At 43.6% G+C, this 26,184-nt stretch overlaps 1 protein-coding gene across 3 annotated transcripts in view; it reads right to left on the bottom strand.

The window, feature by feature from the left end:
* The window catches only part of DIS3L2 (DIS3 like 3'-5' exoribonuclease 2), a 288,983-nt gene that overhangs the window by 100,867 nt on the left and 161,932 nt on the right, over positions 1 to 26,184 (bottom strand). For all 3 annotated transcript variants that reach the window (XM_030576508.1, XM_030576510.1, XM_030576511.1), the window contains 2 exons: positions 18,193 to 18,305; positions 8,355 to 8,462 (listed from right to left, as the gene is read on the bottom strand). In XM_030576508.1, the coding sequence (XP_030432368.1) occupies positions 8,355 to 8,462; positions 18,193 to 18,305 (221 nt within the window). The remainder of the gene's footprint in view (positions 1 to 8,354; positions 8,463 to 18,192; positions 18,306 to 26,184) is intronic.

Here is a 26,184-nt window from a genome sequence, read left to right as displayed (position 1 = left end):
CTTTCTGATCCAACAAAGAAGCATTGCCAATAAGCGCATATGAAATCAATTAAAAAAAAATCAAACAGAAACCACCCATATTTTTAAACTGTTTAATAAAATGGCTCTAGAATTTAATCTTAAATTATTTGTTAGGACAGAAAGGAAAAGAGCCACATTTTTGGTTGCAGCATGGTACCAACGTTGCAAAGCTGCTCAGAGTGGTGAGAATGTGATGGGACGACGGGGAACAGGCTCCAGGACAGGGAATCAGACTCAAAGTGTGACGGGGCGATGAGAAGTTTGGAGAAGGTTGAGGGTAAAACTAAGCAGAAGTGCTTAGAGGACGAGTGGAGCGTTTTAATTCTGGCTTGGCTCAAGCAGCAATCTCACATCCTCCGTTGGAGCAACAGGGCCATTCAAGGAGGCGGCAGCTTTGGCAAGTGTGAGAATCCCAGGAGGAATGCCAGCTCTTGGTAAGGCAGAGTGAACCAGGGCATTGCCAGAGGAGGGCATGAACTGGGGAAGGATTTTCCATTGAAGAAGCTGATTCACCGCCCCCCTTACACTCCTACTATTTACCTCCTTAGCACACCAACATGCACACATGCAGCATAACTCAACAGACTGGAGAACTGAAAATCACTGGGCATCTAGGTCTATTTCCTATTAAATGAGGACGTGTCCTGAACACTGGGACACATTTTCTATGTCTTCAGCAACTAGAGGATAATGTCTTGTGATTTAAAGTTCTCAGAAGTGTAGCTGATGATGTAGAGGGGTGTGTGTGTATATATCATATATGTGTATTTTAGAGAAATCATTACAATTAACAGAACTTAAGGAATTAGCTATCCTCCTATTTTAAAAGCTATTCTGTCCGATCTCTGCTCCACTGCGTTCTAGTAAGTTCAGTTTAACACTTAGGGCTGGTCTACACTAGGGGGGGCGTTATTGATTTAAGATACGCAACTTCAGCTACGTGAATAGCGTAGCTGAAGTCGAAGTATCTTAGATCGAGTTACCTACGGTCCTCACGGCACGGGATCGACATCCGCGGCTCCCCCTGTCGAATCCGCTACTGCCATTCGCATTGGTGGAGTCCCGGAGTCGACAGGAGCTCGTTCGCGGATTGATATATTGTGTCTAGATGAGACGCGATATATCAATCCCCAAGAAATCGATTGCTACCCGCCGATACGGGTAGTGAAGACGTACCCTCATTCTCAGTTGTAGGGTGCTACTTTAACTTGGTCACTGATACACAGTGAGATCTGCTGCCAGGCTGGTCTGTTTCTAACAGGTCTCCTTCCCCTTCTATATACTGACTGTGTTTTGGGAACACTGAACCCAGGAATCTGAATTCCAAGACTCTGTGCTCTTATGTAAAACACATTGGGGCTACTGTAAAAGTTCCCAACCCTTCTGGATGCCATGTTGTTAATAAAAGAAACTTCATTCTTCTGCCACTGTCAGAGAAACCAGAAATGATATCCAAGGGAAAATGCTGGTCTCTTGCCCCCTATGATGGACGAGTAACGACTACTAAGAAAAGTCTATATTTCAGTGCTTTAAAAAGCTCTGACAGTAAATTAGTGCTATTTTTCAATGTCACACACATTATTTCCAAAGTCCATTCTTTAACAGCAGACAATGTCAGATCACTATGGGAAAAGGTTTTCTTTTTGATGGAAACCAAGAAACTTTAAACACTTTTTTTAAAAAAAACTTCTCATTCCCCTCTGTTTGTGGTGTGTGTGGGAGGGGGGGTTGTTTTGTTTTCTTTGTTTGTCTGTTTAAATCACTGGGCCAAAACACTCCCTATCAAAAGCCATGGAGGTTTCCTGTAAGGTAACTAAGATGCTGCAGGGTCTGTTTAAAAGCCATGCCATGGGCAAAAGGCAAGCAGGTTAATGAAAAATACAAAAACAATTAGCAGGTTAAAGAAAAATAAACAGTTCATGTTTTAATTAGGCAAATAAAGGGGTACTCAAGCACCCGGAAAGATTTTGCTCAAAGTAGTGAAATGAGTGTTGTACAAGGCTGAGTTTCCTCTATTGGAACTGAACTTCTAATTTCATTCATCCACACAAACCCTCTGTAAATTAGGGAACGCTCTCCTCGCATGGCATTTAAATGTTTTATTATCTCCCTGTTCTTGTCAATGTTCTAATCTCTAGCTATTGGTAACAGCTGCATTAAAACAAGACCCTTATCAAACCTGGTTCTCACCACTGTAAGATCCAAAACTGTTAATGATTCAGGCACTTGGGTACTAATTATATCTATCGGTAGGTGAAATAATTCCATCCACATACATCTACATTAAAAAATGCAGAGGACGGGACAAAAAACAGAAAAGGAATTCTTAGTAAAAGCAATGCTTCTCCCACAGCAGAGGTGGATAAAATCCTGGATTTTACAAGGTAACCTATAGCTGGCTTCCTTCTTAATATGGAAGGTGCAGCAAAGAGAATTCAGATACGAACATGTAAAGTTACATTTTTATCTGAATGAATCATCCCTGATTTGGACAAAGCTGGGAACTCATTATGCAACTTGCAGACTAAGTTAATGAATGGCCCTAGCTGAGAATTTCCTTTACCTTGTAGTTAGATCATGGATTCTCAACCAGGGAATCGGATCCCATGGGAGGGCAGTCCTCAGACAGGTTTCAGGGTGCTGACATCATCTTCCTTTATTTTATGGCTAGTCTGAAGTAGGCCCCAGGACTCTCCTATTGGACCATGGGGTCACGGTATGAAAAAGGTTGAGAACTAAAAGTGATGCTGGTTTTCAAAAGCGGGCGTACAACCACATACCTAACTTTCATGAATCATTACTGCACATGTATATTGGTATCAGTGCAATCAGCTAGTTAAAATTCTAACTGGCTATTTGCATGCACATTTGTAGTAACTGGACGTGCAGTTTGCACTGCACGTTTGGAAAACTGGACTCTACACGTTTTCAAGGTTGCTTTCTCAGGCAAATTTTGCTTTAAAGAAGGGAACAAATGCAATCAACGACAGTTACAATGGTATTTAGTTCAAGAACTAAGCTGTATTATTATAACCACCACCACACCTGAATCAAGCCTCCATTGTGTCAGGTGCTGTGTAAAAACAGAACACAAAGATGGTCCTGCCCCAAGGAGCTGACAATCAAAGTATAACACAAGAGACAGAAGATGGAGGAATACAACGAAACAATGAGACGAAATAGGTGATATGCAGTGGGCACAGCCACACATCCAGATGTTTTTCAGTACGTTAATGAAGGATTAAATAGGAGAAGTCAAGGGCAAAACCCTGCAAACTCGCTAGTTTGGCAAATTTGACAGAGGCCAGGAATTTTCTTCAGGTCTCGAAATCTGAGACAAATTTTAGCCTGGAGAGTGTTAGTTGTCCTGGGATTAGATAATCTTGAAAATACAGATACAGAATGGGAAGTCCAGTGGCGCTAAAGAGCAGTTGATCAAGATGGAAAGTTTACCACTGACAAGCAAGTCTGTTTCTATACTGTATTTGTATTCACCCTCCTTTATTACCACCAGGGAGATTTGCTTGAAAGTAGGCTCTTGATTTTTAGAAGTTCATCTGTTCCTGTTGCTAATCCCCACCTGAAAATAATTCCATATAGCAGTGGAATTGTGACATCATAGTTTCCTTGTTGTTGAAATAACCGCAGTATTGTACCTTCATGTTTGGAGTAGGAAGCAGGAAGAGGAAGAGCAGATAAGCTCTTAAACAGAGATCCTATTTCAGACAGATGTCAGAACAGTCACCAAATGGATAGGGAGAGTACAGAGAACTACAGCAAATGTGGCATATAAACTGGGTAGGTTCCAAATGATGTTTGGATAATGGTTTGCTTTGGAATCAACCACCCGATGAATAACATTATACTATATTGCACAACAGATCCACTCCTGATCTTGATGTTTATACAAGATCTCTCTCCGAATTTCCCTGCCATTTCTCTCTAAAATATCTTATTGTACCTAACAAGAAGCAGCATGGACCAGATTTCTGTTTTGCTGCCTGAAATTTAAACATTCAACCAAAATCTCACTTTTCCTGCCTGACTGACAAAAGCAGAAGCCAAATCTTGCAGAGTTCTGTTAATTTCTCTTAAATATCGGCTACAGTACAATACAGCCACAGGAGATCAACCAGCCTGTGTCTGAACACAGGCTGGCTGTGTTCATGGCAAGGCGTAAGAACAGGCACTGCCAATAACAGCTGGTGTTGACTTCCCCTGCTATTTTATCTTCTGGACACCATTCACCATCCCTGACCCCTGGAAGGCAGCTGAGGCGGCTGCTGCAGTGTTATGGAGTATGCAGTTTTGATTCTTGTGACATTTGGTTCTTTTCAACTGGCATAAAGAGCACTTTAATACTCCCTCTACTAGCACTACACCTCTACCCCGCTGTAATGTGACCCGATATAATACGAGTTTGCATATGGCACGGTAGCAGCAGGGCTCCGGTAGCACTTTAAAGGGTCTGGGGTTCCGGCTGCTGCAGGGAGACCCAGGCCCTTTAAATCACCGCCAGAGCCCTGCCGCCACTACCCTGGGCTTTTGGCAGCGGAGCTCGGCCGCTGATTTAATGTGCCCAGGCTCCCCGCAGCGGCCAGAGCCCGGAGCTCTTTAAATCCCGCTGCAGCCCTGCTGCTGCTACCCCGGGGCTGCAGCAGTGGGGCTCACCGGTAATTTAAAGGGCCCGGGGCTCCGGCTGCTGCAGGGAGCCCCAGGCCCTTTAAATCTCCGCTGAAGCCCTGCCACCGCTACCTTGATATAACGGTGTTTCACCTATAACGTGGTAGGGATTTTTGGCTCCCCACGACCACGTTACAGCAGGATAGAGGTGTACTAAGACACTGCTTCTAACTGAGGTTTACTGGGTTTTCACATATACATTAAACATATTTTGTGAAGACATCAAAATAGATTTTGGATACATCTTGCCCACATGAATGCATATGGACGCCTGTTGTCGACACTTTTTAACAAATCTAGAGCAGATGGTAGTGGTTGAGAGCCAGGAAGAAGCACTAATTACATCAGGTGTCTCAGACCACAGCAGTTTACTGTCCTCATTAGCAGCACTGTGTTTCAAGCACCACAAAAAAGGAAACTGGACAGAACTTTACATGCTAGTTTATGTGCAGTGCACAGCAGTGGAATTTCGAACGGGGGCTGCATCTCCGCAGCAGTACGCCTCGTTCTGCCCACACTGACACAGCGCGGCTCAGTTCTTGAAACGTACTGCATCAAGGTGACAATAAAGGATCAGTTAATACACAGATCCTTGAAAAGGCACTTCGCAGGCGGCACTCCGGAACTTCCTGCTGACATTCACAGGGCTGCACAAGTTGTAGGCCAGACAGCATGGCCTGTTACGCTCCTGTGTAGTGCTAAAACAGTTGATTATAATGTAATGAGTGATTTCAAAAGCCCCACAAGATAGCACCGGTCTTCGGAAAGGGTTAAAGGACTGCCACTGTTTTACTTATTAAAAAAATTCAGTCACTCTCATGTAGGGAATCTGTAGGCATTTTACTGGCAGACATATTAACTGGAGGTTTGTTTGTATTGTAAGGGATTACTGACAAGCCCTTACCCTATAGTGGTTCTGTCAGGCAGTGCTTTATAAACTCAACGTCAAAATACTGTTTTGTAACAGAAGCAGTAGCTAAATCTTGCTCATAAGGTCCCTGTGTTCCTAGCCCCTCTCCATGTTACATCATCATTCCTTACAGCTCTGCATGCCACTGACAGAGAAATCGAAGTTCAAAGGCCACATTCAGCAAGCAGAACGGCCTGTTGACAGACTTCACTTCTTACTAACCCTGAAAAGAGAAAATGATCCAATTTCTCCTGCCTACACAAGCACCACAGTGTAGTAGCACCAGAGGTGCTTTGCCCTGACTCTCAAGGATAAGTTATTGGAGAAAAGCCAAGCTGGAAAAAGGGCTGTGGTTGCCGTCTCCTCTTAGAAGGAGTGAGGTTCATTAACTTGCCTTCAATTCTTATTCAAACTCAGTGATCCAAACTTCCATTCAGACTTGAAAGGCTTCCCTGGAGAAATCTGTTTGTTGAGTTGGCTGCAGGCAATCAGCCTTCCGAAAGGAAAGCGTAGAATCTGATGTCAGAGACCTTGCCCTACTGGAATGCAGTCTGACTTCAGAGATCAGCATTCCCGAGCAGACAGGAGGAAAGACACAGGGCTTGTCTACATCACAAAGTTGCAGCGCTGGTGAGGGGGTTACAGCGCTGCAACTTAGGAGGTGTACACATCTGCAGGGCATCACCAGCGCTGCAACTCCCTGTTTGCAGCGCTGGCCGTACTCCCGTTTTGTCTCGGGTGTAGAGGATCCAGCGCTGGTGATCCAGCGCTGGTAATCAAGTGTAGACACTTACCAGCGCTTTTCTTGACCTCCGTGGAATAAGCAGGTATCCCAGCATACCTAAGGAAGCCTCTCTGGTAATCAAGCAGGTCTCCTTCCCCGGTTTGCTCTCGCGTTCCCCGAACCCCAGTGCAAGCAGGTCTCCTTCCCTGCGGTTTGCAGGTGGGTTCGGGGAACGCGAGAGCAAACCGCGGGGAAGCTGGTCTCCTTCCCCGGTTTGCTCTCGCATTCCCCGAACCCCAGTGCAAGCAGGTCTCCTTCCCTGCGGTTTGCTCTCGCGTTCCCCGAACCCCCGAGCAAGCAGGTCTCCTTCCCTGCGGTTTGCAGGGGGGTTCGGGGAACGCGAGAGCAAACTGCAGGGAAGCTGGTCTCCTTCCCCGGTTTGCTCTCGCATTCCCCAAACCCCCCTTGAAGCCGCCCAAGAGCGCTGCAGTGTGGCCACATCTAACATCACTTGCAGCGCTGGTTGCTGTAAGTGTGGCCACTCTGCAGCGCTGGCCCTATACAGCTGTACTAATACAGCTGTAACAACCAGCGCTGCAAAATTGTAGATGTAGACATACCCACAGTGACTCCTCCAAAAACTTTCACTGCCTGAAATGTGGTAGATCTAAGTTTTGTTCTAAAACCAAGCGTCAGTATCTAAGAGGTAAGAGTTAGCAGCTCCTCTTCACTGCGCAAAGAGCTCTCGGTGGTAAATACAGGGCCAAATGAGTTTCTGGTATTAGAGGGTGCCTTGAGCAACTAGAATTTAGGATACAGAAAGCTCAAGATTTCCCAAACAAGAGTCTAAACCCTTCATAACGCTAGAGATGGGCCTAGCACTGGAGCTAAATTACAACACTGAAGACGTTGGCTGCAGAGCTGCAGCTGAACTTTGCAGTGCAGCCTCATTGCTAATACGTACAATGAGATTCTGAGCCCCTCTGGAGCAACGGGGACATTTACAATGAAGCCAAACTAACACTGGAAAGGTCATCTCAGGATCACATCACCCCAAAACACAGACACCCCAACAACTTTGGCAAGGACACAATACATAAAAGCAACATGCTTATGGGAGAGCAGCAGGCTTGAAATACAAAAGCACTCTTCCTGTTTCCCAAAGCCTTTTAGGGAGGGGACACGTAGTCACTGCTCTGAGAGGGACCTGCCACCATAAAAGCAACCAAGAAGCAGACTGTTACTCTGCCCAGAGGGATGGGAGATGAAAAGAGAGAAAGAAATGATGCCCCAGGAAGAGCTGACTGCTCCCCTCACCACCACGGGTCGAACACGAAGACAAGTGGAATATCACTTGATGCCTTCAATGCCAACATGCTGCACCTGCATGCCCGAAATCACGAGAAATAAAGGGGATGTTCGTTTACACATTGCACAGCCCCAAAGAGTACAACCAGGTTTTTTTTAAAAGGGCTACATCATGGTATGCCCATTAATATACTTTCTAGTTCTGCAAGTAATAATCCAAACTCATGATAAAGGGCATAAGCTGCCTACCACAGGGGTCAGGAAGGAGTATTTTCCTCAGTCACAGCACTGCATAACTGGCGAAATGTCAGAGGGGGCTGGAGGCGCTGAATCAATATCTGGTGCTTCAGAAAAATGTAACTATTTCTGGAGACAAGATCCTGAAGAGACAAGTGGCCTAATATGGTGCTGCAGAAATCCTCTGTTCCTAACATTCATTCTCTCTCCCAGTCACAGTCAATAACATTGATTGTTTCCATCCCTCTCATCACGAGGCTGTTCCAGTCAGTTGTTCCACAGAATCCTATCCACAGGACACAGTGTTCACGGGATTAGGGAGACTCCTGAAGCCTTTATTTTGAGCAGACATGTTCCTGGATTACTCATGTTAGTACCCTATCTCTTTACCTCACTGTGGCCCAGTGCTGTGGATGACCTTGCCTACGAAGAGTGCCCGGGAAGAATGAAGGAGACGGTGCACAGGGTTACCTTGCCTTCTGGAGTCATTTTCCACATTACAGAAAATGTCAGTCTGTCTTTCATAGGATTGAGACTGCACAACTCCTCGCAAAGCAGCCTGGGAAGCATAGGAATCACCTGAAAAAACAAGACAGCACGGGTAAGGACATTCATTTCTTGCGTCCTGACTCCCCCAAGGCACAGGTCCCCAACAAAAAGCAAGGAAAAGGTCTAAACAGAGTCACTTAAATGGAGCATCTCTTCAGCTCTCAAAGTTACAACCTCTATGCCTTCTGCAGCCTTCTTGTGGCCACTTTAACACTGGGAGGGATGGGGGAAGCTCAGCAAACTGTAACTGGGACAGGCAGGAGTTTTCCAGTGGTCAGTGGCACAGGAGTCTTGCTTGATTTTGTTCGCTGCTCTGTCACATGCAGACTGACATTAGGTAAGTAATTTAACTTGCCCTAATTTGCCCTCTGCAAAATAGGTATAATACTTCCCTGTGTCACACAAGGCATTACTGAACTTTGTACAGCACTTCAGTAGCCACGGTCAAAAGGCAGTGGAGATATTGCCTAGATAACCAAAGAAAAAGATTTGTCTTATGACTAGCCTACATGCAGTAAGGGGATTGAGAAGCCAAGACAGGGAACAGTGATTATTTTTATTTTACTCATTTCCAGTTCACCGCAATACCAGTGTATATCAGAACCAGACAGAAGTCATTAGCTGGGATTTCATCTGTGAAACAGTAGCCCGTGTCCAATCTATATTTATGAAGCTGATCCCTGATGCCTATCAAATCAGTTATTCCTAAACAGACTATAGCTAAGAGTAAAGGTTTGGGGCCCAGTTGTCCTGCTGGGATAAATCAACATAATTCCAGCAATTTCAGTGGTGTTGCGCTGATTTACGCCAGCGAGGAGTTGTCTCTCTGGTTATTTTCCAGGTGACACCTGTGGAAAAGATCATATTTAGCAGCCACTTAGTGAGTCAAATCTTATGATCTGAAGTTTCATTTTCATATTTCCTCTCTCATTATTGACCCTTTTGAAAAACAGTAAATACACTAATCAAAATGTGCATATTCTTATTGTTTATATAGGGTCAGTAATGAGCCTGGTACTTTACAGACAAGGAGGAACACAAATTTCCTGCTCAGAAGAGTTCGCAATATCAATATTTTAGATATTGAGTTTAAGTTTTATTTCTACTGTTAAATTCCACCACCATAGTAAACATAGAAATAGTACTATCGAAGGGTATGTCTTCACTACCCACCAGATCGGCGGGCAGCAATCGATCCAGCGGGGATCGATTTATCACGTCTAGTCTAGACACGATAAATCAACTCCTGGGTACTCTCCCGTCGACTCCTGTACTCCAGCGCCGACAGGGAAGTGGCAGCAGTCGACTCACCGCGGTGAAGACACCATGGTAAGTCGATCTATGTATGTCAACTTCAGCTACGTTATTCACATAGCTGAAGTTGCATAAAACTTAGATCAACCCCCCCCCCCCCCGCACTCTCCTCAGTGTAGACCAGGGCAAAGTCACATTAACATGCACTGTTCCGAATCCTGACACCCATGTTTTAGAGATAGTTCTGCTGTATCGGGAACTCTGATGAATAACTGGGCTCTCAAAACGCACAAGAAATAAAAATTAGAGTACTATTTTTTTTTCAAAGTACACACATTTGATACCTACCTTTAGCTTTCAAAGAAAGTTCTTAGAATATTTAATCGCATTTGTAGTTTGGCACTAGACCATTGCTCATAAACGCACTCTAATTGCACTGCGTATTAATGCCAAAAGATTAAATGTATGGTCTCTTGACAATTCAGGAGCCACTTTCAACATGAATCAGCAGTGCTAGTTCAACTGGAAGGTCAGCAGGGCAGAGATTATGATAAGCTGTTTCCCGCAACACAAAGGCTGTCAACTGTGTTATTCCAGTTGTGAAAAGCACGTTAACAATACTAGTAAGTTCATAATTTACAGATATGCTACGTGAGGTCTGCCATGCTGCCTGGAAAGGCCAACAACACAAGGTTATAAATTTAGAATGAGCTCTGTCAACACACAGCAGAAAAGAGAACACAGGCATTATGTAGAGAAAGGTTATGGGATGTTGGAAATTCCCACTTTACTAAAATCTCATGTGATTGTTTTAAGTAAAATCCTTACTGACATGTACAGATCATACAGAACAAGTGGTAGTAGTTCAATAAAATTCCTAAATGCATAATCCAGAATAAAGAACGCAGTTGCAGGTGCCTCTGCTCTAGAAAACTGTCATCTTGTGATAACTGAGACTACGGAGATCACATCCAAAAATCCATAGGGACCCACACTCTGCGATGGGGTAATCTGAAAGCACTGAACCCAAGCAGGCCTCTTTGTTGACATCAACAAAACTTGTTTTGAATAAGTTTGTGTATGACAGCTTTCCCCTTCCCTGATCTCCTACTGAAGCAATTATATTCTGCTAGAGAAATACAGGATCCAGTATGCTTTGCATGAAATCTGTGGTGACCCTCGGCATAAAATATAGCTCAGATGATATAAGAGGATGCTCTTGTTTTAAAAAGTTCTCTTAAGTGTACTTGAGCATGATTAATAACTGACTCAAGAGGCTATAATGGCACAGAAGAGTTTCTGATGATGTAAAACAAAGCTTTAGCTCAGATTACAATTATCGTACTAAACACTCATCTTCAAGCAATTAATTGTTACAAACCTACTATATCGAGTAGAGAAATATTACTCCCATTTCACAGGCAGGGAAAAGGAGTTGGAGACAAACTGATTTGAATGAAGCCAGAGAAGTCATCATGCAAAGGTTGTTTCAATTCATGGTCCTGTTTTAGGCCTTGATTCAGCAAGGTATTTAAGTGAGTTGTCCCACTGAAGTCAGTGGGACTTCTCTTGTGCTTAAGTGCTCTGCTGAATTAAGTCCTGAGTTCCGTGTTCAGGCCACACCTCCATAGTCCTGGTCAGTTGTCTGCATCTGTTTAATATCTGGATTCTCCTACATATTTTACATAGAGAATAAATTCACAGTTGTGGTATACAAAGTTTGGGTCATGCTTGCACATTTCGTCTCATGGCCTGACCACTAAAACGATACAGTCAAAGACTGTAAGACAAACTAAGCATCGGATTTCTTAAGACATATGAGGGCAGTATTTATACATAAAAGAAGCAACAGTTCCGTCAGGTTTTCAGAAGAAAGGAGTTATTAGGGGTTGTCCCCTAGCTCCCTTTTTCACTAGAAAAGGCTTTTGCAATAGGACTTTGGGTAGGAGGAGCACTCTGCTTTTCAGATGTACATATTTAAAGATCTGTGAAAGATTTGCAAAGTATCAGTGATGCATAGCGGTGTCTCGAATAATCAACAGAGGCCTCATCTCTTCACATGCCTTACCCTTAGAACGTGCAAGGTGACCATCTGCCAAGAGATAGCAGTATATGCCAGCCAGTACATGGATTACTATGGAATGTAGACATTCAGCTGGTTGAAATGTAGGGAAAGAATTCTACCTTAAACGTGAACTGGCTTCCTAGGCAAATAACTACGGGCTGGCTACCATGGGGCCCAACTCCTCAGGCTCTGTTTTTACTGTAACTGGAGTGTGGCACATCACTGAAATAAAGTGACCACCACGATCACAGGAACAGGGATTGATGGGCTTTCACTTTAGATTACTCTGAGAAATACAGTTGCAGAGACCGAGTGGTAAAACTAGAAAGAACAGTTTGCCAAATGAGGAGTGGGGAGGGAGCTAACAGCCCCCAGGAAAGTCTTTCTAATGTGCAGTAGAATCCCACTGTGTAAAACAATGAAAAGTGCATTTACTTCAGTCAGAGTTAGAGGCTGATGAATACAACACTCTCTACTGTGGGTTTGCATTTGAAATCAAGTTATACCTATTGGGTTTCTGGGTTGAAATCAAGTTATAGGCAGAGAGTTTACCGTTCCCTCTCTCCCCTCAGATAAACCTTCTTCCTGCCCATCTCCAAAGTATGGAGCTGAATTAAAAAGGGCCCGGCAAGCAAACTCTTGAGAGAAAGTTGTTTCCTTTTGCCATGTTTTATCTGTTCCCCATGGTGCTTTCGGAGTCAGTTACAAATCTGTATGACAAGCTCTGTGTGCCCTACTGACATCGGAGGGGATGTGGATGAGAGCTGAGTGAGGAACTAGGGGGGTCTGTCTGAACAACTTATGAATTCTGGTTGATAATGTGAAGTTGTATTCTGAAAAACTGCTGTATCATGAATATGTGTGCAGATCCACTATTGCTGGCAGGTCCCGTGGCAGGTACACACCAGACAGATACAAAGGGAAATATTTAAGGTTAATGACAGTACCTTAATCACCCAAATGTTCTGCTAAAAAAGCAGCTCAAACCTTAGAAATTCAGTCTAGCTGACCCCTCTGAAGGGCGGGGGAAGGTGAGATCAGTGGAAACTTACTCAAAAGGTAGAACAAAGGTGGCTAGGAAGAGTTTAAATAGCAAGTCACATGACAAGAGAGGACAGGAAGATGAAGCATGAGACAGGAGTGAGCAAGGTCAGTGAAGCTGGGGAAGGGGCTTCATGAGGGAGAGACCACGCAGCATGTAACAGCCTGTGTGAGGCAGGAGGACACTGCCTGCCTGCCTTCCTGGACAGCAATGAACCCTAAGGGAAGGGTGAGACAGAAAGAGACCTGTGTGTAATGCTCATTGTTTTGTATGATCTGCACTCGCCTGTGCATTATATAAGTAAGTATAAAAGAGCACTAATGTGTCAGACTCTGTGCCAGGTGTGTTAACTGCTTCACAACTGCTGCATGCCCCTGAGAGAGTTAAACTGCAATCAGGAGCATCATACCTTTGGGGTGGAGCTCTGGGAGAGGAACTGTTTAAATAACTAGGCGATGGGGGAGAGAGTGCTGCTCTTGGGGGCTATGGGCAGGTTGGCTGAGGACTTCCATTTCTGAGGAGGGGGAGTTGACAGAGTCAGGGCCCAGGAAACATACCAGAAAACCCAAGGGAGGAATCAGATCCATGGTCTGCTGAGGCTCTAGAAGCTTGAAACACGTGGAGATCCAGAGCATAGAGATATGGATTCCCTTCACTGCAGTCCTAGTGGGTCGCTGGCAGAGAGCATTCACTAGGACCTGTCACTGTGACACCAGACTAGGAGAAACGGGCACTGAAGATGGAAGTTCTTCTGTGTAGTGTCTTTCTGTGGCTATAAAACTTAACATGTCCTGACCCACTGTTCAACAGCTGGTCCCTCTGACTGGCAGGTTCAGATAGTAGTACCATGTGACTCTTCGACCCTGCGTCTGAGAACACTGGGGTTTGCCTCTTGGGTTAATAAACTGCCTCCAGAATCCAACGGCTCGTTTTCAGACCTAGTACTGATTCCTGGAGAGCTGGGGTAGCTGGAGGGGGCATACACACTGCACTGGAAAACTCCCCATTGGCTTTAAAAGGCAGAAACATCTGCTGGAGCTGTGACTGGCTCACTAGCCAAGTTCAGCAGCAGGTGAGCCAGGACAGCCCTATCATCAATGGGAATTGCCATAGAGGTTTTTCAGGGATCAGCAGGGGAAATCAATCAATCAACAAGATAAAGAGTAAAAAGAACAAATGCTGTTTAAGTATAACCTCCTGGAATTTTCACAAAGTTACATGGACAATTTTATTCCCCACAAAAGATCTAATTCCTCTGTTGCCCTCCCCTGGCTGACTGCTCTCAATTGGTTCAGGTTGATTACAATCAATCTGCTGACTTCCATGAGTGACCCCTTGGTCTATCTGCTGAGGTGGTATTACATTACCAGTCTGAGCTCTCATCGGCTGCTCTCCCCCGATGCGAAGAGGGGAACACAGATTTAACAATGGGGTGGGCTCGGTTAGCCTATCACTCACACACTGAAAGACACTCAAAGACACTCAAAGGAAATAGGCAATTTGTTTATGAGCCAAGATTTCTGCTTCAGAGTTTTCTTTTTTGTATCAACACTTCCATGAATTCAGATTTCGATCAACTCTTTGTTACCCAGCTTGACATTAACAAAATATCAACACCCTGACAACCTGCTGGTGTCAAAAGGGAATGTCTTGAAGTCCTTGGACTCAACATGTAGACAAGCTTCCAGTTCCAATCTTTGATCTCTATTATAAAACAGGACCAGTAAAATATTGTAGGGATTTATGGCTGACCTTTCACTTGAGTTGCTTCACACCTAAAATAACACCACCATAATATGTGCCAAAAGAGAGAAAACTGTTTATGCTTTCTTACTTTTTAAAACTTGATTCACTCTTACTTCTAAACCTCTGGCTTTTATTAAACAAACAGTTAGCCATTACACAATAATTTGTCTTCTGGACGGATGGTTCAGGGGAATTAAATACGTAGATTTATTTAATTTCCTTTTGGGGAGAATTTGCATTATTCTAAGTCATGGCAGCATCACAGCTGCATTTATGGAACAGTTCCATCAAAGGAAAGTCTATTTTCTATGAGCGTGACCTTGCCATCTTGTTTTTTTAAACCAGCTCTTATTACCCTCTCCTGTCCAGACCCACACTTATTTTTAGCTATTTTGTTAGAATTAATAACCATCACATTAAAAATCAGGATTTTCAGATCCAACATTTAATCGATTTTTAACCAAGTTAGAGACAATGGGAAAAATCTTCCATATTTCCAATATCTAGTTTGGTTTTCACTCTTAAAAATGTATCATAGACTCACAGACTTTAAAGTGAGAAGGGATCATTATGATCATCTAGTCTGACCTCCTGCACAATGCAGGCCACAGAATCTTACCCACCCACTCCTGTAACAAACCCCTAACCTATGTCTGAATTATTGAAGTCCTCAAATTGTGGTTTGAAGATCTCAAGCTGCAGAGAATCCTCCAACAAGTGCCCCCTGCCCCATGCTGTAGAGGAAGGCGAAAAACCTCCAGGGCCTCTGTCAATCTGCCCTGGAGGAAAATTCCTTCTCGACCCCAAATATGGCAATCAGTTAAACCCTGAGCACGTGGGCAAGACTCACCAGCCAGCACCCAGGAAAGAATTCTCTGTAGTAACTCAGATTCCACCCCATCTAACATCCCATCACAGACCACTGGACATAGTTATCCATCCAGGGCAAAAGAATGGATAAAATGTCACTCCTGGAGTTAACAAACCAAGGCTGCTGGAGACTATATAAAGATTCAGGGCATGAAAAGGCATTATGTAAGTGGAAATCCCAGTTAAACAAAAAGAATGAAATCTAAAGCTCATTGAAAACTTTATGTCAAAATGGTTCTTCAGCAGGAAATTGGATTTTCAAATAAATGAATTTTTTCCGTAAAAAGTATCTTTTCCATGGAATTTCTTTTTTAAACAAAAACAATTAAGCCTGAAAAGCAAAATATCTTGATTTGTAAATGCTGCCACAGTGCCTCGTGGGTGTTCTAGTTTGATTGCCTCATATCCCTATTCTCCTCTATCAGAGAGACTTCCTGCAGGACTCTATCTCCTATGACACACCATGGCTAGCAACTCTCACTGTCTTGGAAGGCGGAGGTTGCAGATCATAGTAGACCATGGTGCTTTATGGGAGATTTAGTCCAAGCCCATAGAAGAGAATGGGAGCATGAGGCACCCGAACTACAACTTCCAGGAGGCACCATTCCCAAATCAAAATATTTCTGTTTTCAGCTTTTTATATAGGATGCTCGCTTACTGATAAGTGTACTCTGGACAAACTGTGTCTTCAGTTCCACACTGTAGCACCTACGTGCCCTGTGTCCTGCGATGAGAGAACTACTCTAAAACAGTTTATCCATTTGAAACCCTTGTGCATGAACCCACAGAGGCAGTGTTTCAATTGCTATTTCAAGTGGCATCCCCGTGCCCAAAAGCACTTCAAAAGTCCACGGATTTCTTTGGATCCTCCACAATTTGGTCCTATCACTAATCAACTAAAACTAAAAAGTCATGGAAATAAATTATAAATCAACTACTAAGAATAAACAACTAGAAACCGAAACCAACATAACTGCACAATTAGCATCAGAGAAATAGTTCTGAATCCCCTCTGGCTAGTGGACAAAGCAGAACTGAGGACCATTACAGGGATGTGGCATTTTATAAACACAGGTCAATACCCACACACCTCTAATGGGTACGCTGTGTTACAATGTTCTAGGATCATCAGCCTCATCACACGAGAGTGGGAAACTACAGAAGCAATTTTGTGAGGGAGAAGCAAGTGTTACTGACACAGGAAAGTTTTAAAACCTTCAAAAATATTTCTAGACTGTGTCCAAACAACAGTGAAAGGTCAGAGCACTGGTAACGATGCTAAGGAATTTGCAGGCACAGGCTACTTCTGTCAAAGACTGTGGCCCAGCCTCTAGCCATTCTCAGCCAGACATAACACAAGTGGAACAAGAGCAAATTTCCCATTGCAGCAGATTAGGCATGAATTCATGGTAACAGATGGGAGAAATCTTTAGTTTCCAATGCTCTTTCAAGCTCCCACAGAGATGTGAAGGTGCCATCTTATGAATTATAAGCAAATCTGGTAAGGAGAGGATGGGAGAAAGGTCATTGCAGACCACGCACACTAAGCAGAAGAATGTTAACCAGAGATGCCCCTTCCTCTGGGTACATCTGTAGAACAACGGTGGAAAGCATCTGTTCTATAAATAGGATGTAGCCCAACTGATCAGGAGGGAAGAACAGGATCTGCTCTTATGAACTTTGTGCTGTCCCTTCATATTCCACTTTCTGTTGCTGCTTCTTCAAGATTACAAAGTAGGTTTGCAGAAAGAAGGTTATTTGGCTTCCTTCAACGCAAGAAGAGCCTGTAATAGTTGATGTAGCCTGAAAGCACTTTTGCACATTTAACTGTGAAAATCAGGAACAACAGGATACAGATTTGGCCTGGAAGCTTCCTAAACTTACCCTATCAAATAATTTAAAATCAGCAAATATGCATTACTACGTTTGACTTCAGAAATGTAGCATTTGGTTCTTACGCTGCTTTGACTGATGCCTGTTGAATTTCAATTACATTTTACTGCACGATGAAATCGTGTATTCCTGTTTTATGCAACGCTGTCTTTGGATGTACTGAGATTTTGTACAACTTAGTTATCCATGTGTTGGATTTGCTTGTTTCTTGTAGGTTTACTATAATAATGGTTTGAGTTTCATAAAATCATATGACTGGAAGGGACCTCAAGAGGGCATCTAGTCTAGTGCCCTGCACTCATGGCAGGATTAAGTATTATCTAGACCATCCCTGGTAGGTGTTTGTCCAACCTGCTCTGCAAAATCTGTAGTGATGGAGATTCCACAACCTCCCTAGGCAATTTATTCCAGTTCTTAACCACTCCGAGAGTCAGGAATTTTTTCCTAATGTCCAACCTAAACCACCCTTGCTGCAATTTAAGCCCATTGCTTCTTGTCCTGTCCTCAGAGGTTAAGAACAACAATTTTCTTCCTCCTCCTTGTAAAAACCTTTTATGTGCTTGAAAACTGTTATCATGCCCCCTCTCAGTCTTCTCTTCTCCAGACTAAACAAACCCAATTTTTTCAATCTTCCCTCCTAGGTCATGTTTTCTAGACCTTGAATCCTTTTTGTTGCTCTTCTCTGGACTTTCTCCAATTTATCCACATCCTTCCCGAAATGTGGCGCCCAGAACTGGACCCAATACTCCAGTTGAGGCCTAATCAGCGCGGAGTAAAGCGGAAGAATTACTTCTCATAAGTCTGTTTCATTGCTTCTGATAATGATCCTTTATAGTGAATTTAAGGTAAAAGGGAGATAGGTCTCAGAAGGAGGAGATAGCTATTCTTACCTTTTGCACTAGATACACACTAGTTGCCCTTCCACTGGCCACTTGATCCAGCGCTGTTCCTTCCAGAACAAAGTAACTCACATCTGCGATATGAACACCCACTTCAAGGTTTCCTGAAATTGCATCGGGAAATCAGTATAGGATTAAGGGTAAGTAATTGCATCCAAAAGTTACATTTCAAGAAGAAATTCTAGTTTTACAATCACTAGACTTTCTGCCAGGTCATTTTTGGCAGAGCAGTTATTGAAGAGGTATGAGTTCTGTGAGTTAGCACAGAGCCATCAATAAGGAGACAGCAAGGAAAATGTACAAGAAAATGACAACATGCAACGTTCGCAAGTATTTTGCCCCTTTGGACAGGTCTTCACATTTCCAGATATAGATTCTTTTGACTGATTATTCTATTTAGCAACCGACATGGTAAACTCTACTCTCCCTCTCTCTCTCTCCTGTCTGATTGCTGAACACTGCCGAAACCAGCTAGTAATTGTTGCCCCTAAGACTGGGGCTGATAAAAGCATTATATTCTACGATTCAGCCTCTGATCACCCTCATCTAAAGTTGAAGCATGCACTGCAGAGACTATAATTTGGGGGCCACAGAATTTTGTCTGGGACTAAGAATTCTCTCTTTATCTAGGTACCGATATGGCCCCGTTACTGCAAGTGAATATGCACTTAGTAAGAAGTGTGTGACCATGTCTTTCAAATCTGGACCTTGTTACAATGATCCAGGCCTTTGTTACCTTGATATCAGGGCACTGCAAAGCACTTTACATGGGCTGCACCTGAAAATCATCTAGAAATGTATAGTAGTACAGAATGCAGTTGCAGGCTTATTATGTAGTACTTCAAGCAGGAAGAACATGACACTGTCGGCTCTGAGATCTGCACGAGTTTCCATTTCATTTCCGGGTGAAGCATAAATTGCAGCTTGTGACCCATGAAGCCCTAATTGGCTTAGACACTGGACACCTGAAAGCCCAGCACTCCTCTTGCATGATACTGTTGCAGTTACAATTAAAGGAGGTATTAGCAGCCCGTTGGTTTAAAGCCAGGGTGGCTGCTCACAAGGTGTTTACTATGAAACAGGTGTCCTTAGCCTGGGAAGTAATTTAATCCCATAGTCCAACAGAGCCTGGTTTGTTGATCTTCAAGGAGCCCTATAAGTGTTGTCTGTTTTTTCATGAAGAGCTGGGCTAATAGATTTACAGTGATTTAAACAGGGTTCACCCTGGATAATGACTCTGTTTCTATTACAGATATTTATCCATATATATAAATATATAATATACACTAACTCTGTACCAGTAAAAAGCTCAGTACGGGGCAGCTTTGTAAGCAGGTGTAAAAATAAAGCCTGAATCTACAGCATTATCGTTTTCACCTAATTTCTGTATTTTAAGTGTAATTTGATCATAAACACATACAATCACTAAGCACTGCAATGTATCTGACTGCACACCCTTCTGATGATGCTAGAGCAGTGGTGGGCAAACATTTTGGTCACAGGGTTGCATCGGGTTTCTGAAATTGTATGGAGGGCTGGTTAGGGGAGGCTGTGCGTCCCCAAACATCCAGGCATGGCCCAGCCCCCGCCCCCTATCCCCATCCCTGCTTCTCGCCCCGACGGCCCGCTTCTCTGGGACTCCTGCCCCATCCAACCGCCCCTGTTCGCTGATGGCACCTCCCCAGGACCCCTGCCCCATCTACCCCCCCGCTCCCTGTCCCCTGATCACCCCTAGAACCACCCAGCCCTGACTGTCCCCCGCCATCACATCCAACCCCTCCTCTCATTCCTGACTGCCCCCCCCACCCCGGATCCCTGCCTCATCCAACCACCCCTTCTCCCTGACTGCCCCCGGAACCCCTGCCCCTGACTGCCCCCTGATGCCCCATCCCACCCCCCCTTCCTGACTGCCCCCATTCAACACCCCCCCATTCCCCGCCCTCTGACTGCCCAGACCCCTATCCACACTGCCACACTCCCCTGCCCGGTACCCAGACCCACCTGCTGCCTGCCCCCTTACCACGCTGCCTGAGCAGCGGTGGCTGGCGGCCGGCTGAAGCCAGCCACGCCACCATGCAGCACAGAGCACTGGGTCAGGCCGCGGCCCTGCAGCTGTGCTGCCTGGCCGCCCAGAGCATTTGTGCTGGCAGCATGGCACGCTGAGGCTGTGGGGGAGGGGGAACAGCAGGGGAAGTGCTCGCGGGCCATGGTTTGCCCACCTCTGTGCTAGAGTTTAATATCCTGGGAACTGAAAGTTATACATAAGCATATATGAAGGCAGCTGAAAAGTACAGGAAAGAGAGAATGCTGGAATTAAATTTGTCCATCTAACCTGTGTTCCATTCAAGTGGCCTGCAGAGAGTAAATACAATGGGCCGCAGTGGGAGAGTGTAATAATCCCATCCCACACTGAGGGACAAATTCCATAAATCATTAGAAAGCTTGGGAGAAACTTCTGTAGATTAAAGATCAAATGGTGCAGCTCAGAAAGCTGCCTACAGCTGTGTTGTGATATTATCAGATGCCCTGAAAGCAGCTCTACATGGATCAAGAGCCCAAACCTGAAACTACTTAGACAGTAAGTCTAAGACTAAGAGTTTTACCAACAGTTTTAATATTACAAGCATTTGAAGCCAACACTTTCAGAAGGTAAAAAAAATACTGATTTCTTTTGAAGCCAATATTGTAATGCATTGACCCTACAGGCAAATATTGACCAAAGGAAAAGGAGAAGGGGTCATTACATCATGACTCTAACGACACCTTAATTCAATATGCGCACCGTTACATATGTGAACTTTTTTGTCCTTAGCAGAAAAATCGACAAACCAAGAGAGATCTCATTACATGAGATAATAAAAACATGAAGGTAGCCAATAAAAACACATTGAACAGAGTTAAATTTCACTCAGGATTCCCACCAGAGGTTCTAAAAGCAGGGGTCAATGTGAACCCTCCGCGTCTGAACTTTTAATGGAAACCCTAAGTAAATATTTTGTTACATATATTGATATAATGTGCACTGGCAGCTCTCAGGTTTGTGTTGCTAAAAGTATGACTCACTCATTCCCCTCCTCCAGCGCCCCTCCCCCCCCAAATCTAGTCCAAGAGAACTTTAAGATATAGTATAGAGATTTCTGTAATCAGCCAATATGACTTCTCTTAAGCCCCTGCTTTTAATATGTCCTAGACAAAATACCATACTAGTCTGTTCTGCAAACGCTGCACAAGAATAACTACCAATCGCTTTCTTCTGGTTTATTTGCTAGGAAAATGGAAGATCTTTGTGGACAGAATAATGTGGTTTCCCAGAATTCCCCTCCGGATTTGTGGGTATTGTTGTCTTTTGTCGAACTGATTTTTGTTTCAATGTCCCAAAAGGAAAGGTGGTAATATGGACATTATTTCTTAAGGACAAAAGAGCGTGCAATCTGCAGAAAGGGGAGAAGTGTCAGACTAGCACATTCAAGTTATAAAAAAGGACAAATGTTGAGGTCAGAAAAATACATGTCAGCACTGAGAACAGAGGCCTCTGGGAAAAGTAAGGATAAGAACAGTGCAGGCCACTTATGGCCCGTTGCATTCTACAAGGAAGCCCACATCCACGTTGGATGAGGAAGTACAATTTCAGAGTCAATGGAGGCAGCATGTCCCAGGATTCAATGCTCCATCCTGATTGAGTTTCTCGAGCAGCCTATCTTCCCAAAGAAGCTTTACAAACCATACAGACTTGCTTCACCACTGAAATGCAGCTACCTTTAAAGATACAATGCAACCACAGCAGTGCACAGCAACACAGACTTGTTTTCAAGCCACAGCAACCTTCAACAGAAGTTTAAGATCAGACGTAAAGAAGAATACTGCACCCAGTGATAAACGTATAGGAATTTAGTCAGGCAGATTATTCAGCTTGGAATCTAAGCAACATCTACTTCAGTGAAAAGTGCCATGGGATCTTTGATGGCCAAGAGTAGTCAGGACCTCATGGTTTTATCTCATCTAAAACTAATCAGCTATAACAGAGATAAAACTAGATTCTTCACTCCCATTCTGACAATGCCATCTCTAGTTATGCCGCATGCAGATGAGAAGTTTAGTATTAGGGCTGGACAAAACTAGGTTACTAGATGCTATGGATTAGGGAATATAGACTATGCCATGTATGTTGGAGGGAGAAAGAAGAACTGCTTGAAACCGAACAACTGCATTGAAGACCCACCAACAAAGACGAGTTTTCATCCAGAGCTCTACAAAGCAGAAACAGATCAAATGATTTGTTTCACCCAGCAAACCTTCCTTTAGGCTAACACATTTTGCAAGATTAACAGTAGCTGCAGTCATCACACTGATTACATGCAATCGTAGAAACGCTGCAACCGAAAAACAATCCTGTTTCTCACCTTGCAGAAAGACAGCAAGGCTTTCCCAGCAACACAATTCACTGCTAGTTTAACAACAATTTAGAGGCTGGATAAGACACAAATAATGGACTTGTGCCATCTCCAAGTTCCTGCAATACAGTGTGTGATCTCATACAGAAGTTTAACAAATGACAGAGCTAACAATGATGCTTTAAGAGGCTCCAGTTGGTTTTAGAGAGGGCTCACTCTTTGATTTGAAAATCTAATTTGTTTGAGCCCACTCCCAGATGTTGTATGGACGCAAAGCTGATCAGATGCTGAAATCAAATGTGAACATTTACACGTGGCACCTCACAGGAGAGGTAAGAGTGAGCTCTTGTTTTTGACTTCTTCGCTGATGATCTCACTTTCTTGAACAAAAACAGTCTGAAGAACTTTTTTTCCTTCATTATTGAAAAAAGGATTAAAGAGGGGAGAGAAGAGAAAAGGCTCTTTCAATCTGCAAGTGCTCAGCAAGAATTGCCAACACAGCGATGTGTGTCAAGTATTTGTTCTAGGACTTTGAAAGCTGAAGTTTCTATTTATGGGAACGGCAAGTAAGACAACATCCTGGTAGTATATTCATATTCAGAGAAGGCGACCAAGCAAGTTAACATTGCACAGGTTTTTGGCATGCACTGTATAGGAAAAAGCAAACATTTCGTGGCCACGAAGCTCAAAACACAACATGAGGATAAGATGGCAGATGACAATTCCTTGGAATTTGTACATTTCCTCCCGGTTTCTACCCGACCTCCACCACCAGGAGAAAAGAGGACTTAAACGCTTCTGCTACTGTTCATCTGAAAACGTAAAACAAGAGTATGGCTGAAACAAATGACTAATTGATGTTTGCTTACTATTAGCACTACAGAAGCGTAGGGGCCCCAAGCAAGAATTAGGGTCTCACTGTGGTAGGTGCTGCACAGAGACGTAAAAAGACAGTCCCTGCCACAGAGACCTCCCATTCTAGAACGAGGATAAGATGCAACAGGTGGATGAAATAAATAGAGGTAGGAGGGCTGGGAGGACTTGTTATCAGTAAAAAATAGTATCCATTGGTTACATGGCATCGTGTGGATGGCACTTAAGATATGTCTACCCAGCCCCTGGGAGGGTGCATCCAAGTGCAAGCAGACAGACACATGCTAGCTCTGCTCAAGGTAGCACACTAAAAATAGTGGTGTGACCGCAGAGGCATGGGGGGGCGGCTCTGGCAAGCTGCTTGAGTATATACCTGGGGGTTGGGCTGAATTGTAGTTGGGTGCCCAGCACAAGCCGCCATCCAGGCCACCTGTGGCCATACTGCTAATTTTAGCGTGCTAGCGCATCTCTCACTAGCCATGCTGGGAAGCTAGACATACCCTCTGAGTTCACTGAGTCGTGGGGAAATGACTGGAACTCATTACTGCTAACCTTCTCTAGCACCACTGGCATTCATGGTGCTTTTATATACACTATTACATGACGTTCCTGCCTCAGAGAATCCTCACACAATGGATGCAACTAGAGGCATTAGGTCTGGTGACATATTTACCTATTTTAGGCAGCAGCAAGATCATCACAGTAGCAAAGAAGAGCAAACAAGGATTACAATCATACCTCCAAGTTTCATATACTAAAGTGCCTGGCTTGGAAGATATGGTGGAAGAAAAGTAGTTGTAAAAAACTGCCCACCAAAGAGTAAGTTATTTAGACTGCTCTGAAGCTGAAAGACAAAAAGAACAGCTTTTATTTGTCAGCTGAGGTCACTTTTCTAGCCCAGAATGCAAAGCTATTGTTCAAACAAAAGATGTGTTTTATTTCATTTATTTTAAATTCATGAAGGGAAAATGCTTAAATCTTATTTGCATGCCCTGTGGCCATTTTGGTTTCTGAAACCACATTGCAACCGGGCATGAATCTATTGCCTTGTTTACCAAGAAACTCTAAATCTTTTAATGGCACATGATGCTGGTCCAGCTCTCTGAAGTACAGCTACACATATTTTCAGTCATTAATATTTTTCCTCTCTCACTAAACCCTCCTGTTATCAGCTCCTTTGACATAAAACTTGGAGGAAAAACTTTTGGCAATAAAAACAGTCCCATGTTTTGGGTTAGTGGATGATTAAGTGTGGAGCTAAGTTAGCATTTTCACACAATCGTCATCGTGAACATTACTTTCTAAAAGATCTCCTATATCTTCACTTCTGGAACCCACAGAGCTGGGGGGTAGAAAGTTTAAGTATGCAATGTCTGCTAAAGTGAACACCCTGAAAAGAGGCAAGAACTGGCTATGCATACATAGTGTACAACACTACATGGGAAAGATACAGATGAGGTGCCATGTCCCACCAAGCTTCTCAGCAGGTGTCAGCTTCAGGGGAGGTTCCATTCCAAACCGCTCTACTGTAGATCAGAACTAGAAAGGCTCCCCAGCACCTGCCATGACAGGTACAACTCTCCTGCTTCCCACCCCATAAAGAGGCCTCTCCTTTCAGTAATGGCCTTTCTGAGGTCTTCAAGGCACTTGAGTCTCTCTCCACAATTCTATAAGATCACTAATTATTCATTATTTGTACTACGGTACCATCAAGAGGCCTCAGCTGAGACAGGATCCGAAATCTGCTAAGCACTGTATCTACCTATAGTGAAAGAAAGCAATATTTCTAACCTCAAGCATTCAAAAATCATGAATCAAACCCCCAAAATCATGAGATTTACTTAAAAATAAAAGATTTTTACAAATTTTAGGTTATTTTTGTTTTCTGGCATCATAGCCATCAGGGTTCACATTTTCAAACTGCTTTCTGCATCTATGGGGGCTAGAAACTTACCTCACTTAGTCACAGAAATCCAGGAACTGGGGCTTTAAACAATTATTGCCAGATGCGAAATACAGTCATGAGCCAGCAACAAGCAGGTAGGCCTCTGCCCCAAAGAGCTTACAAATCTAAATAGACAAGACAAACAAAGGATGGGTAGGGAACCAACAAAGAAAGACGTGTAATCTTAAAATGTTGTTTTCTCCCACTTTGAAAGTCTTTGTACTTCCTGGTTTTCTGAAAATATGTGAGAACACATCAGGACAGCCAAGCACATGAGCGATGCATGCAACGATGCATTCAAGAATCTCTTCTGAGAACCAGGAAGTTCCAAGAGGACTGCACAGAAAGGGAGAAAAATAAGCTATAAATTAAACATTTTTTTTAATATCACTAGTGTGATTAGTGAGGGCACCGAACACCAATCTGTGAATACTGTAACTCCTGCTTGCTTTGTAGCTCGCTCTTGCAGTGCTGTTTTACTCTGAAAAATGCCTGTGTGAAAACAGCCGCTCATAATTCAACAGAGTTGGTCCTTGTGTGTACTGTGTTCATTCACACTCATCTATGTTCACTTCAGTGATTAAAAGGCTTTTTTCATGCCCCTTTTTACTCGGTTACTTCAATATTGCTAGAAGAATGAGAGCAGTATTCCCCCCTTCCTCCTTGTGCATCCACAGCATTGTTGATTAATGGTTGATTTACACACAGTTTGTGTATCGCATTAACTATAGCGGTTTAGAAACAGATCAAGTTGAAGCAGTAACAGTTCTTTAG

Source organism: Gopherus evgoodei, chromosome 9 (genome assembly GCF_007399415.2).
Source record: "Gopherus evgoodei ecotype Sinaloan lineage chromosome 9, rGopEvg1_v1.p, whole genome shotgun sequence".
In the NCBI taxonomy this organism is placed as follows: domain Eukaryota; kingdom Metazoa; phylum Chordata; order Testudines; family Testudinidae; genus Gopherus; species Gopherus evgoodei.
The sequence above is the reverse complement of the archived record's forward strand: the minus strand, read 5'-3'. Positions and strand labels throughout refer to the sequence as shown.